The sequence below is a fragment of the Paralichthys olivaceus genome, chromosome 11 (genome assembly GCF_024713975.1).
Source record: "Paralichthys olivaceus isolate ysfri-2021 chromosome 11, ASM2471397v2, whole genome shotgun sequence".
NCBI lineage: Eukaryota > Metazoa > Chordata > Actinopteri > Pleuronectiformes > Paralichthyidae > Paralichthys > Paralichthys olivaceus.
The window spans coordinates 24,799,504-24,814,315 of record NC_091103.1 but is presented as its reverse complement, the minus strand read 5'-3'; the positions used below and the strand labels follow the sequence as shown (position 1 = coordinate 24,814,315).

At 38.8% G+C, this 14,812-nt stretch overlaps 1 protein-coding gene across 3 annotated transcripts in view; it reads right to left on the bottom strand.

Annotated features, from left to right (window-relative positions):
• LOC109630001 (RNA-binding protein Musashi homolog 2-like) overlaps window positions 1-14,812 on the bottom strand; it is a 90,231-nt gene that overhangs the window by 37,887 nt on the left and 37,532 nt on the right. For all 3 annotated transcript variants that reach the window (XM_020087998.2, XM_020087997.2, XM_020087996.2), the window contains exon 6: window positions 11,474-11,566. In XM_020087998.2, coding sequence (XP_019943557.1) covers window positions 11,474-11,566 — 93 coding nt within the window. The remainder of the gene's footprint in view (window positions 1-11,473; window positions 11,567-14,812) is intronic.

Sequence of the window (14,812 nt, the reverse complement as noted above, 5' to 3'; positions counted from 1 at the left end):
AAACAGTTGTGACTGGTCTGTCTGCAATAAATATTTTATGGTCAATGTTTTTGATAAAATGAGCTTGAATTTGCTTGATTACTGTTGAGGTTTATATATACATTTGAATGATTTACTTAACTGGTATTATTTTAACATACATTACATGCTGGTTATTTCCTGTAGTCTGTGAAACTTGAGCAGCATAATTGCATCTATCCTACATTTACAGTGTCATTCAAAAGAACATGAATGAATGGTCTGTATTTCTGTAAAGCGTTTCTAGTCTTGACAACCACTTATGGACCTTTACGATACAGTTTTACCATCCACCCATCATTGCCATTTATATTTTCATCAGTTATTCCCCAGCGTCAGGGCATTACACTTTTTATGAAAATAGCCACTTTCATCATAACGTAATAATCTGTTTAATTTCAATATTTAGCAAAAAAGTAAATGCTGAGTTTGCTAGTCTTTTTCAATTAAAATCACCTCTGACTTTTACATAGACATACTGTACATCATGCCAGTACTTCCTTTAGTTCAGTCTCCATATCAGTTGAACATGTATCTTTTTCACCACCAGCACAATGACCACAATCCACCATTGCAGCTCAGCATCCCCATTCCCTTCCATCCAGCACCACTATAGCTTCCATATCTCTCCTCTTCCACCAACCAATCTAACCGCTCCCCCTCTGTGAGGCACCCTCTCCCCCAGTCCCAGACATCATTTCATCTCTTTCTCCAGTAGCCTATCTCACCACCTCTTTCTCTCCCTGACAGTCCCCTGCCATCGTGTGCTTCTCTCTCTGGACTGAGTAAGATAAGCAGGTAATTCATCATTGCAGTGAAGGGCACACACATGTTCACACACACACACACACACACACACACGCACACACACACAGACACACACACAGACACACACACACACACACACACACACACACACACACACACACAGCCGGTGACTCTTATCAGTGCCTCACAAGGATTGGGCCAAGCTCATGCTGGGTCTCTGTCTGGAAAGTGACCCGCAGCCTTCGAGCACCAAATTACTATGACAAAATTCAAATTATCCCCACGGAATGACAAGAGACAAATTAATATATTTCCCATCATCCCTCTGTGCCCTCACTCACAGCCCTCAATTTGTGCTATTATTATTGGGAGGGGAAAACGAATGTTTTAACCAAACCAAGGATGTGTAAGGAAGGCCTTTATAAATGCAAATTACCCTGGCTGCCTTCCTCTACTGAGAACAATGCTGAAAAATAGAAGGTTGGCCTGTTAAAAGTGATATCACTTCCATTTCATTTTCTCCTTTTTTTATTTACAATGCACAAAAAAGCCTGCGAACAGCAAATTCAATTCAATCAGCACAATCAAACACAATCATGCGGAAATATGGCATATTTCAGCTGACAGATTCATAAAAGTGCCACCAGCATAATTGAGTCAAGAATGAAGAGGAAATGATGATGAAGATGGTGATGATGATTATGGCTGGATAGTGTTGTCAAGAGGAGTGATTGTGTAGAAAGAAAGGAAGCAGATTTTCCTCTGCTTGCCTCAGCAAACATAACATGTTCAACAATTTCACATCCTAAAATGTTTCACAGCAGAGAAACCTTTTAATCTTGCACCTGCAAGTCTTTGAGAAGGAGGAGCATCTGGAGGAAGAAACCCTATTAAAATGGCTGTGCATAGTTCTCCAGTTACACACACTCCAGTCCTGTCTTCATTAGTTTCATACCAATGTCTAGGGACCACATTGTTTGAACGCAAATACCAGTGTGCCCATCTAAGCATGGTAGGTGTGTCGGTAAATGGTTTGTATTTATATAGTGCTCGAGACTTGATGACTTGATCGCTTTATTTATGTATGCGTACACATACAAAGAATGTGACTCTGGTTTTCCATTGCTCTCAATGTACAAATAGACATATAAACAAAACAAAAAAACAAGGAAAACAAAGCAGAATAAGGTTAAGCATGAACATTTAACACCTATGAACGAATATAAATATTAAGTACATGGACATAAAAACAGAACAAAAATGACAGTGAAATTGAGAAATAGCTCAATGATGCAGAGTGCAGAGGTGCTTGAATCTGCCCATTCAGACACACATTCATAAAGCGCATCTATGTGCAGCACTTCCTCTATCACACATGACTCATACACTGTCGGCACAGCTGTCAGGGTATGTCTGATGACAACAAATATTATTATTAGTATCATCATTATTATTAACTGTTGCTGCTATCATTAATAAAGTCATTACATCTATAAATATCACTCTTAACATTTTCATTACAACAAGTCTTAAATATGATGGTTTTAAAACTGCTCCTGGTCTCTCTCTCCTCTGTCCTCTTCCACCCACCTCTCCTCTCTTCCCTATTTTTCTCTGCTCACCTCAACTGGTTGAAGCAGATGGTTCTGCCATTGGTTTTTTTCCAGTTAATAATGGACTGTTTGCTCATTGTGGGAACTGTTGGAGTGCCTAAAGATAATGTATGTTATGATTTGGCATGATACCAATAAAATAAAATTGAAAATTGTTTTGACTTTCCCCCTTTTTGATTCCTGTCTCTTGTCCTTGGAAGAGGGGACAGATGGATGACACAGAGAGAAGAAAAGGTTACAGGTTTTTTAAGTTTTCTTCCTGCCCTTTTGAAGGAAAGTCGATCTCTCATAAAAAGATGTCTATGTTTCAATAAAGTCAATAAAGTGCACAAAATGGACAGCAAATGCAATTGAAAGCCATTTGTGTTCAGTGCCAACAATTCTCCTGACTCTTTCAACTCCTCTTCCACTAACACCTCCAATTCCATGACATTCAATTTCACTTTGTACTTACGTTCACTCTGCTTTCCGTAATGCTCAATGGCAGTAACCAGTAATGCATTTAAATACTACTGCCTCGAACCATGTTTGCACCTGTTATCATTTACACCATTATTTTAGTAGATCACCCACAAAATGAAATATACAAATAAAATGTATTAATTTATTCGTAATAAAAAATTGACTGAGGTTAGGACCGCCTTAACTCATTCGCATATGGACACAGAAATACAGAAATAAATAATTGTGGAAATAAATTGATGTGGAAATAAAATTCTGACATTTATTTATTTCCACATTTATTTATTTATTTATATATACTTAAGTCATTTGTGGTCCTCCATAACTTCACCTCTAGATGTTACTAAATTCCACACACTGAACCTTTAATGCTTCACCTGTTTGCTGAAGTGTCGGCATGGACGTACTGTAGACAACGACGGGGTGTGAGACCTAAAACATCTCTTTGAAAAAGTAAAGGGCCTGAAAGTTGCCACAGTCATTTAGACACAATGAGTGTACAGTTTTTTGGCAGGTTAAGCATTGCTCAGCAGCTCAATGAAGGCTACAGGATTGGCGTATTGTGTGTTGTGTTGTTTTTATCAGTCTGGCTTCGGTTCAACACTGCGGCCTCCCAATAGCTAGCCTCCACTTCCTGCAACATACTGCCCACATGAGATTTTGATGTGGCCAACAAGGGAATTTATTAAAAAAAGATACACACAAATTCTTAAGACAGCAATAATCTTTTTTCTGACAGTAAAATAAGATAAATAATATCAAATTGCAGACATGTCAGGTCCAGATGAAGGAAGCACATTTGGAGCACACATGACTGGCAAACATCATGACGACTGTCAAGGAAAGTATATTGTACTTTCCAATGTAAAAGGTCAACTGAATATCTGTTTGTGTCATGATTTTGGACTTTGAACTCTAGAGTTTTTGTCTTTTGTGGACTATTCCTATTATGGACACTTTTGGTAATTTGACCTTTACCTATGTTTCCTTGTTTTCATTCTGTGTTTAGATTTGTGTTCCACTCTGTGTTTCCTGTTTTATTTTGAAAGTCTGATCTCCCTTGTGTTTCTGTCTAATTTACCTCCTGCCTTGATTTGTTTCTCCTGTTTGTCCTTTGCCACCTGTCTCTAGTTTGTCATCAGTTCAGTTTGAATTTGAGTCAAGTCCTCTGAGCTGAACTGGATAAGTTGCAAAGACAAATGACAATAAACGCTCTTCAGTGGAGTTTGGTGTCCAAAAAGCAGCTTTCTAAGGACATTTTCTGACAGAGACAATGCTTTTGTGATGACTGAGCTAAAAGGTGAAACCTCATTAGAAATAATATTTGTGAAGGAGCATTGGTGCTGCTGGTGCATTATGTGAGAACAGTGCATTTACCTCCACTGTAAAAACAAAAGCCTGCTGCAGGTAAATGTGATAGTGAGTTTATAAAACTCTTTCAGGCATTTGTCAAGAGGTTTATAGAGATGAAAAATAAACAAACGGAGCTGATCATATTTGCTAAGCCATTCAATGTGGAACCAACAGATTTGCTTGACAAGCAACACAAAATCTTGATTCTGCAAAACCACAACAAACTCAAAGCTCAGTACAACAACATTCCTTCTGCTCGAGTTCAATTAACTCATCCAGAGGATTTTCACATTCTGTCTGCTTCCTCCTCCCCCTCCTCACCTCTCTCACCCCCTCCTCCCCCTCCCCACAATCTCTCCCTCTTCTCATCCCTCTTTTCAACCCATCTCCCCTCACCACAGTTGCCAAAGTGCTGCTCATCAAGATCTTGACCTTCTATGTAAAGTGCCTTGAGATAATGTATATTATGGTTTGGTATACAAATACAAATAAATATACAAATAAAATTTAATAAAATTTATAGATATCATCTGATATGAAAATGATTTTTTCCATATCGCCCAGCCCAACTATACCCAAAATGTAAATGACTGTGCTTACGCAACTGGGTGGCATGCCTGTGCTAATCACGGGAAATAAATCACTAAACATGGTGAGTCACACAGTAGGTATGAGAAGATAATAAATATGACACAGTTGATTAAGTCTCTGCACCTCTGATTTAAATTTGTATTTCTGCTCCACCTCTACACACACTTGGAAATCTGTCTCAATCTCTAGACTGACATGGGGGCCAGTGCAGAGCAAACAAAACCTTTGGATCACACATCTTACTATAATTTTCTACCTATCACAGCTAATTGCTAGTGTGATGATAAAAGGTGTGCTGGTTAGACTGATGAAACACTGAGAGCTGACACATTTTGGTCTGCTGCTGGGATTCAAGGATAATTAGCTGAAAGCATCAAGCTGCTGCAGAGATTGACTGTGAACACTACAGGCACCAAACCAATGCACAGGAAAAAGTCTCATTTTTAGATTTCTGTTTGGGTGACATGGGCAGCCACTGGGCAGTATCTTGCCTGGGGCGACAAAGGAATGGTTACATTCCCATGAATGGTTTTCTATATCGTTCATTTGCATGTCATATCAATGATGATAAGCTGCTACTGTGTAGACATGTAAGACATGTAATAATTGTTTTTCAGCTTTTAAATGGCAGAGCCAAAATGTCTGAATGTCTATGTTTAAGCACACATGTATGTGTATGGACTGTACTCCTCTGTGTAATCCATCAGCCATGAGACATCATGTGAATTAGACAAAGAAAGTATAATAACATTTAAAGGTGCAGTGTGTAGAATTTAGTGACATCTAGTGGTGAAGTTGCATGTTGCAGCTGAATACCCCTCACTTCACCCTCCTCTTCCAAACATGACAGAGAACTTGTTGTAGCCTTCAGTTGTCATAAAAACTCAAAAGGTTTAGTTTGTCCAGTCTGGACTACTGTAAAAAACATGGTGGCCTCCGTAGAGAGGGTCCCCTCAATGTAAATACAAAGCACAAAAAACAGACTGGACATACTGAGTGAGTGGAACATGAACACAGTAAACATCTGCTCACCATCCTGTATATTTCAATACGTTGTGTATAAAATAGTGTATGATACCATACAAAACAGTACCTGAGAGATCAACCATAATGTTTCTTTGCCACTAATGAGAACTGAAATGCACACTCAGAGCCCTAAGATTATTTTTTTTACCTGTATGTTATTTCCTATGTTGCTTTGTTTTGTTTAAATGACAATGATTGAGCTAAATGCTCTTGTCTGCCCAAACATTTTTATGTTGCAGTCCACTCCAGCAGATTCTTGTTTGTGGTTCCCTGATGGTAGTGCTATTAGAAGAAGAGGTTCTCTGTAGTTTCAGTAACCTCTAGAACATGCATCTCCTCCAAGAGCACCATTTCCACCAACTCCTTGGTAGAGCTCCTTGCTGTGGTTGTAGCTCAGGAGGGAAAGCAATCATCCTCTTACTAGGTTGCAGTTTGATCCCAGTCTTACCCATGTATCGTCGGACAAGATACTAAACCCCAAAAGTACACTTTATCTCACTAATATTTCTTTTTGGACAGATTTAGCACTTACTTTAAGGTCACCTACTATACTGAAGCTTTTTTTTTCTTTCACCCAGTTGTAAGTCACATTGATGAGCATTATTATGAGCACCGTTTCAGGCCATTTCATCCTCAGGATATTGAGGCAAGGGCATAAACCATCAGCAATTACATGTGTGATTAGAAAGCCACAAGCATGACAACGATGCAGAGTTCTGACAACAGACATTTTTCTAATTCTCTCTCTCTCCCCCTCAAGGCCCTTGGTGGATTCAGACTGATTCATCCTAAGTATCTGAAGGAGAGGTACGCAGGTCATTCCTTCCTGCAGCAGTAAGACTGTACAACCAGCTCTGCTCCCAGTAAAACTACATGCACCCCCATTTGACTGCACTTTATCACTTCACAACTGTGCCATATTCACTGAGCCATGATCATCTTTCGGTGTAATACATTAACTGTGCATATTATCTCACATAATATTCTCTTTACACTGTATATATTAGTTTAATTCCATTCATATTTTTTTAAATATATATATATTTTTCCCTTCCAAGTGCTAAAATGTGAATGTTTCAAATGTATTTACTTTGAAGTAAGTATTATGTTAGATAATTATCTCTACTTGATATACAGTATATGAGTACTTATTACTGGTATTTTTAGTAATATTTGCATTGAAATAAATAACCATGACCTCCTGGAAGAGCAGAGACAAAAGCACTCAATCAGCTCCTATGTATCTGCATGAATCATTTGTATACCACACCACAGTGCAAAGTGCTGTAGCATGCAGAGTACGCTCAGCTTTAAAGACGATGTGAAGAGGGGATTTAGTGTTGTTTACCCTCTTAAATATTACACAGCAGCTCTGCTGATATAACATGGGTCAGTTACTGAAGTATGAGGCACAGAAAGAACCATCATTGCATACAATCAGTTTGTATTCAGTGCTAGGAAGTGGATTAATGGAATCTGTTCACACACAGCATCCAAATAGCACTTCACCCCCTTAAGTTCAGGGTCTATATTAGCTCTGTACCTGTGAAAGAGGAAAATAATGTGTTTCATCCAGTTTAATATGGAAGGCAACTGTGAGCAAGCAGGATTTGGAGACAGAATTTGCAGTGTAAAACACTGCTGCATTGTGCCTGGCTCTGCTGACTCTGAGTGACACCGCTGCTCCAGTCATGACTAATCCAGAATGTCGTCCACCACCCAACCCTCTCCACCCATGAACAACCTGTGTGAGCACACAATCCACAAGGTACAGTATCCGATTCGCTGCTAATTTCTTTGGCTCTGATGGATCATATAGAATAGTTGTTGATGGCGGCAAAAAAAGCGCATTCATGCTTGTCTTTGTTTTATATCTGTTTTTTTGTTTAAAAAAAATCTGCAATATCTGTTTATGTAAAATACTATTATACTATATTCAAACTTGTTAAAAATTCAAGTGCATGGGAGCAATTGGAAGATGAAATCTTCCCTCTGCACATTTAGGATTTGAATCAATGAAACACTGTGACATGATTTTGAGCATTTGTTCATTTGTTTTGCTTAGGTAGACTGAGTAGGATTTGTTCTGTGATTTTTCCACTTCATGATGGTAGCCATTTTGTGTAAAGCACACTGCTCTTCCCCATTGAACCATATTCCATCTGACAAAAAGGCCCCAGTGGTTCAGCATTTTAATGTCTGCTCCGAGCAAGTGAAGACAAAACGCTGCTCCATCTGCTGCAGCTGCTCCACTCTCTCATTGAGCTGAGCAGATTCACTGGTGGGTCTTTACATTTCACATCACCATTGTTACAACCTTTCTTCACAACAAATGATTCCAAAAGATGACAGAAAGCCTCACATGGCCCGTCCCTGTTGCCTCTCGGGAAAAACAGTGCCTGGATTAACCTTTGAGATACAGCCTTGGCCGTGTGTTGGAGTTCTTGGAAGTGTATAGTCTTTGACACATTTTATTTCTCCTACTTTAGCTCTGTCCAGCTGTTACACAGCTCCTGCATCTGAAACCAGCAGCTTCTCTTTATCTTTGGTTTCACTGCAGTGCCTCATTTATCCTTAAGCAAGCCTGTGAGTACAAGGAAGTGTGATTTACCAGAAATTGTAACTATTCACATTATCAAAAAGCTTAATTACAGACCTTGACCTTAATTACATTCCAAGGGGAGGGGGAGGTGGAGCTTACAAAGAAAGTGTGACAAAAGGGGAAGATATAAGGGTTGTGGATAGTTTATACTAATCATAATTTCTGTTGCTAAATATGTCTACGATTGTTCAGTCTTCTGTCCATGCGCAGGTATGAGAAGTAAAAGCCAGCTGAAGACTTCATGACTCCATTGCTTTGTGAACTGCAGATTCCAAGTCAAGAGTCTGGCATTTTGGCCTTGACCAACCTTTATTCTTTGCGGCCAGATGTGACCATATAAGGACAAGAGGGTCAAGGGTGGGGATAGATGAGGGATGTTACACAAAAACACCTACTCTATGGACCTGATGTACCAGGCTCGAGGTAAAGTTACTGCAAGCACAGACAGCTTCCATAATTCCAGATAAACGTTAAAGCTAAATAAAAATAGTAAAAAGCAAAACAAATTAGTAGTGATTATAATGATGAATGATTGATGTAATAATGTAAAAAAGTAATAATGTTGTTCTGCTAATGCAGATGTCAAAAACATAGACTTTTTTGAGTTGGTGAGGAGTGGCATATTTTCTCATATTACTGGATATAAACATGCAGACTTTACAACACACGTTTGTGAAGGTAAAACAGCTGATCATCTCTGACCCCCACACTCATTGCTCTGAAGATACTAGTCACTTCTGTGTTGGTTCAGATTACGATGGGTTGTGGTCCCGGGGTTGTGATTCGACACATACAACCATGCAACAGGCCCCACCCACACACTCACCTGCACCCTATTCCCTTATTAGTTCCTCTGTGTATTAATACCAGTTCAGTGCATTCACTCTCCGCCAGATTGTCGAGTGTTTTTCTGCCTAGCTTTCCAGCATTCGGTTCTCATATTCTTGCCTGCCCTTTCCTGAACTGATTACTACCCTTTTTGGATATTGGATTCCCTTTTGCCTGCCCCTTCAGATTTATTTGCTGTTCGGACTGATATCCTGCTTTTGACCCCCTGCCTGTCTGTTTTGATCTCCAGTAAATAAACCACCTTTTCTGCACTTGAGTTTGTCTGCTGTCATGCTCTAGCTGTCACATTAAGAGGGGGAAAAAAACATAATAATCTCAGAGAGAGCAACATGTGAGTGATCCCTCTCCCAGGATGGATAGAAGTGCAATAGATGCTGCATTGACTGTGTCTAACATAAATGGAGAGGAGTATCAATTTTCAAAGTATTTGCACATTAGAAAATGTGTGAAAGTGAAGAAGGGACCAGTAATGGCAATTGTAATGATAGAGGTATTGCCAGTTATTATTGCATAAAGATGTTAAAGGAAGGTCTCATTACAGCTTTAACCCTGTGGACTGGAGAGCCCTTTCACTTTCATCCCTCTCATGTGTTCCCTCTCATCTCCACAGAGAGCTGGGAAGTTCATCCATATTTAAAGTATTTAATTTTCTTGATCACTGCTCTGCTTTGGAGTTAAATTGCTACTTACCAAAGGAAATTTCACTGAAAATAATCAGTAAAAGTTGATATACTGTATGCTAAAATTCTCTGTCCTTCACCTAATGCAGGCTGTGCAGAGGTGGAAAATTAAAGACTGATGACTTATCTATTGGCTGATTTATGTGTGTTCTTTAGGGAGACTGCCATGACTACAGTGAAAGTATAAATGAACAACTGTGATCTAATCCACTCACACAGAAAACCTGACATAACCGAATGGTTATGCAGAATCTAACAGCCACACCCCTAGTTCTACTTTAAAGGTACAGTGTGTAGAATTTTGTGACATCTAGTGGTGAAATTACATGTTATAGCTGAATAGCCCTCATCTCACCCTCCCCTTCCAAACATGAAACAAAGTCTGAGATAGCCTTCAGTAATGAACTTGAAAGGTGTTTAGTTTGTCCAGTCTGTGCTACTGTAAAAAACATGGCAGCCTCCATAGAGAGGACCTGCTCCCCATGTAAATATAAAGTATTTAAATATAAAGGACCCGTTCTAGGGTATAAAAAAACAAAATTCCTACAATTTATATGAAACATCACTTGGGTTATTTTATATTCAATTTCTGCCAACAGATCCCTTTCAACTAGATCATACACACTGAACATTTAACTCATAACTGATAAGCTCAGCATATATGAATAAACTGACAAAAGTAATAATAATAATAATAATTAAAATCTCAGAGCTGCTGCCATCTCAAATAAGAAGACATAGCATTTGGCCCAGGGATTGGAAATTGTCTTTCATCTGATCTCAAGTTTAGTTGACTGACATCACTCAAATAAATCTGACTTACAGTACCGAGAACACCACAATTCATCACAACCAAATTTAACACACAATCATAGCTACATGAGAAAAAGACAATCTCTCTCTCTCCATCTCTCTCACACACGCACACAACTCCATGACATGAGGACCTTGATATAAAGCATTGCCTATCCACCAACTGTAACCTAATGATCATCACGAAATGCCCAGTCCCACCCATTACCGTACATTGTGAACTGGGTAAATTACTGATATGAGATGAATGCCACCCCTCACAGTGATGGGATCACTAGAAAGAAAATGCCTTATTCACTGTGTGATTTGTTTACTTGTGGTTGCAAAATGCTGTTACAGAGTGTAAAAGCTTGCAGAGACACACAAACAGACACAGAGAAAATTAGAGAATAGAGTTCGATTGGCAGTTTTCCATTGTGTCAACTTTTTGTGCAATGCTACCTTAAACATGATAGAAATAATATGCTTCTTCTTGTCTGACTGCTGGACACCCTGATGGCATAATTCTCCAAAAGACAGGTTCTGCATATCTCATCTGACTGGTATCCCGGTCCATTTTGTGGACATATTTGCTGAGCTCCAGGAAATCAAATTTACAAGATAACAAGCGGCAGGCTGTTTCAGAGCTCAGACAGCAGCACTAAAATACAAGACAACACAGAGCAAGCCAGAGGAGGAGATTTGTCAAAAGGTCTTACCTTGCCAAACTGTTCAAAATACTGCTTCATATCTTCAATGACTGTGTTGGCTGACAATCCACCTACAAATACTTTCTTTGTTCTGGTGACCATCTGGGAGGAGGAAAACACAAAGAGAAGGAGAAGGAAGGAGGTTAGCAACATTTCACAGAACAAAGTAAATAAATTCCTAAGTGTTGGCGTTACTGCTTCAATCATGGAGAATGGTGCTCTGATGCACACATGCATATGTGCAAGTTAAAAACGTGAAAACGTCCAGCCTAAATTCCTCATTGGGTAAATTTCTGTCTTCAAAAAGCTACTTTTTGCATCAGTGGTTATTGTTAGAGGCTGTATTGAGTTTCCATGTGGATAATGAAAAAAAGTTTGTATGTGTGTGGTACAGAAATTGCTTATTTATACTGTCCCATCGTGAGGACTTGACTTCCTTTTGTGGACAAAAAGCAAGTCCTCATAAATTATTACATTTTAAGGTCATGAGAGATAGACAGATTGAACAATAACAACATCAGAGGATCTGTCATACTCTTAAAAAAAAGTGGATAAAGATGGCAACCATAAGAAGGAATTCATGAAATTGTCCAGAATAAAGAGCCTGTAAGGGTCTGCCGACAAATATCGTGCCAGTAACAACAGCACAATCACTTGGAAGAAATCTGTGTGATCCATCATCATGTGAACTAATAATTACTTTTGTTGTGTGTTGTGCAACACCCTTCATTTATAACACATCCTTAATTACAACGGTTTCAGTAAATAGTGGCCACTTGAGGCTGGCTCCAAGAACGAGTCAATTCCCATTGACTTCCATGTTAAAAAGCCCAACTTTAGAGCAGAACTTAAAATGTTTACAGTCCGGTTTTGGTCTCAATGGCTTAGTTCTTCCTTCATTACAACTGCACGGAGGGTGAATTTCTTTATAACTCGCTCGTTTAGATAATATAGAGGTCTGAAATGATGCATAATTATCACTTAATGGATAGGTGACGTCACCGTTGGCTCGTCACTCCGGCTTCTAGCCTGTGATCTGCTCGGCTTCTGTGAGCTACTCAGATAATCCCTGTCACAGAACAGGACCCGGTCGAGTCTTTGGAGGAGTTTTCAGTTACTTACTGGATGAATAATATGGTTTGCAGTATGTCTGATTGTCCAGACATAGAAAACAAAGACGTCTGTGCTCTACTTTCTTTGGTAACTAAATTACAGTATTTATTTATGTGTTAGCAGTGATGAGCAGGTATCAGTTTCTCTATGCCTAGGCTCTATATGCCATCTGAAGAATTAGCCTCCAGGCAAGATACCAGCAGTAATGACGATGCTAACAGGAGCGTATACAGGAGTTATTAAACTGACACTAAACCAGTCCACATGTCAAGAGACATGAGTGTTATTTTATGGTGATTATAATTTTAAACTGAAGGCGCCTGTGTGGGTTTGGAGAATAAGCTCCACCATGTTAGATATCTAATGTTATGTATTGTTGTTTAGCTCGCCATCCCAGTAGTGTAACATTGATGCTACACTTGACTGTGTATGTCACTGAAAGTAACTTTAGTATTAATGTCATATTAGATTATGTTCCAGAAATAACGTTAGTGCAGCTGCTGCAGTGCAAAATTGGTTGAGCTGGAGTTTGTTATTGTACCGTAAAGTAACATTGAATTTAAATTGTTTACATAAACCAATACAGATTATTATACTTCAGAAACAGATTAACTGTGATCGACTATGAAGTCACATCTGCATTTTAAGAGCAGCTGTTAAAAGTAGCATAACATCTTCTAAAAGTCTTTATTCAGAGTATTGGTGTTGTTGTGTTGTAATGTGTCACAGTGAAAACTAAACTTGTCTGCTTCATTCAGTTTTTTACATCGTTAATCTTAAACAGACTTTACTGGATCTGTCATTTGTGTGAACATGCAAAATTATGTATTTGTTTGTCATGAAAATAAATTATAGGAAGTAGACTAGAAACTAGAATAGAGTCAAAGAGAGAACCTGAGGCTGGTGTCCACCACCTATCTCCTAAACTGAAGTAAACTGATTGTGATCTGATGAACTTTGAAGTAATATATAACTTAGTTTTTTTGCCTGTGAAGGAGTTAACATGACACATATCACAAGTTTTCGCTTAGGTGACTCAGACAGCTCAGCTGGATATCCAACATGAAGAGACAGAACTGCATCACTTCAGCACTGACCTGTTTTCATAACAATCAAAGCTAAGTTTTGCACATACTACATAATGCATTAAAATATATATGCAATACTTTTAATGTGGAAGAACTCCATACTGCACATTCATTGTCTTGGTAGTACACTGTTTAATCCAAAAAAACATATTCAAATACATAGTTGAATATCCACAGAATATAATGACACAATCTTTGTTTATAAGTAAAAGCCAGTTACTCTGCAATAATGCCATACTTTTATGTGTCCTGTCATTTTATTAGGGACGGACGAGCCTGAAGGACACATCTGTGCGACCGTGTTCTGTCTCTTATGGCAAAGAAGAAAAATAAAACATTGGGCTTTTATCTCAAGTGTATCAAATCAGAAACTATAGGTGACATTTGTTGTTATAACAGTGTTCATATTTTTTTAACAACCATGATGAATATAGAAATTAACTCAATATAATCCTGTAACTGTAAGCAGTTGCAGGTCCTCTTTTGCTGAGGGAGGAAAACATGAAGTGCAGATGAAGCTGGTGCAGGTCTGCCGATCTCCACCATGTTGCTGCTGCTACAGTGGATTCTGAGGACATCCGGTGCTGCAGTGCTTCATGTACTGAAAAGAAAAAAGTCACTATAAAAGATGTTTTATGCTGAAATCACTGTCACAATGAATGCGTTCACATTTTTTGTGAACGCTGAAGTGAACGAATCAGTTTACAAATGATGAACGTTTTAATTTTGGTCATCATCGTGTAGGCCATCATGTGAAATACCAGGAGCGAGAGAAAATGTGTGTGTGTGTATGTGATTGTGTGTGTCTTCCACATACACACACACACAGTGAGATGAGAGGAGCATTCACGTGAAGCAGCCGGCTTGTTGAAGAACAGTGGAAACAAACAGTGAATTTTTCTCCTTGGTCCACATCTGCTCAGTGATCACGGCAGAAGCTGCAGTTGGTTTGTATCGTGCTGGAGTTTCTGTTTCCTCCTCCAAACCCCTGCTGACCTGCTCTCACTACTCAAAACTCATCACAAGTTCTCAGGACCTGATCAATACATGAAGTTTACTTAACTTGCTTCAAATTGTTCATTAGACGTTTTTAATAAATGGTTAATTACCACAATTGCATACAAAAATATCAATCAATATGTAGTTG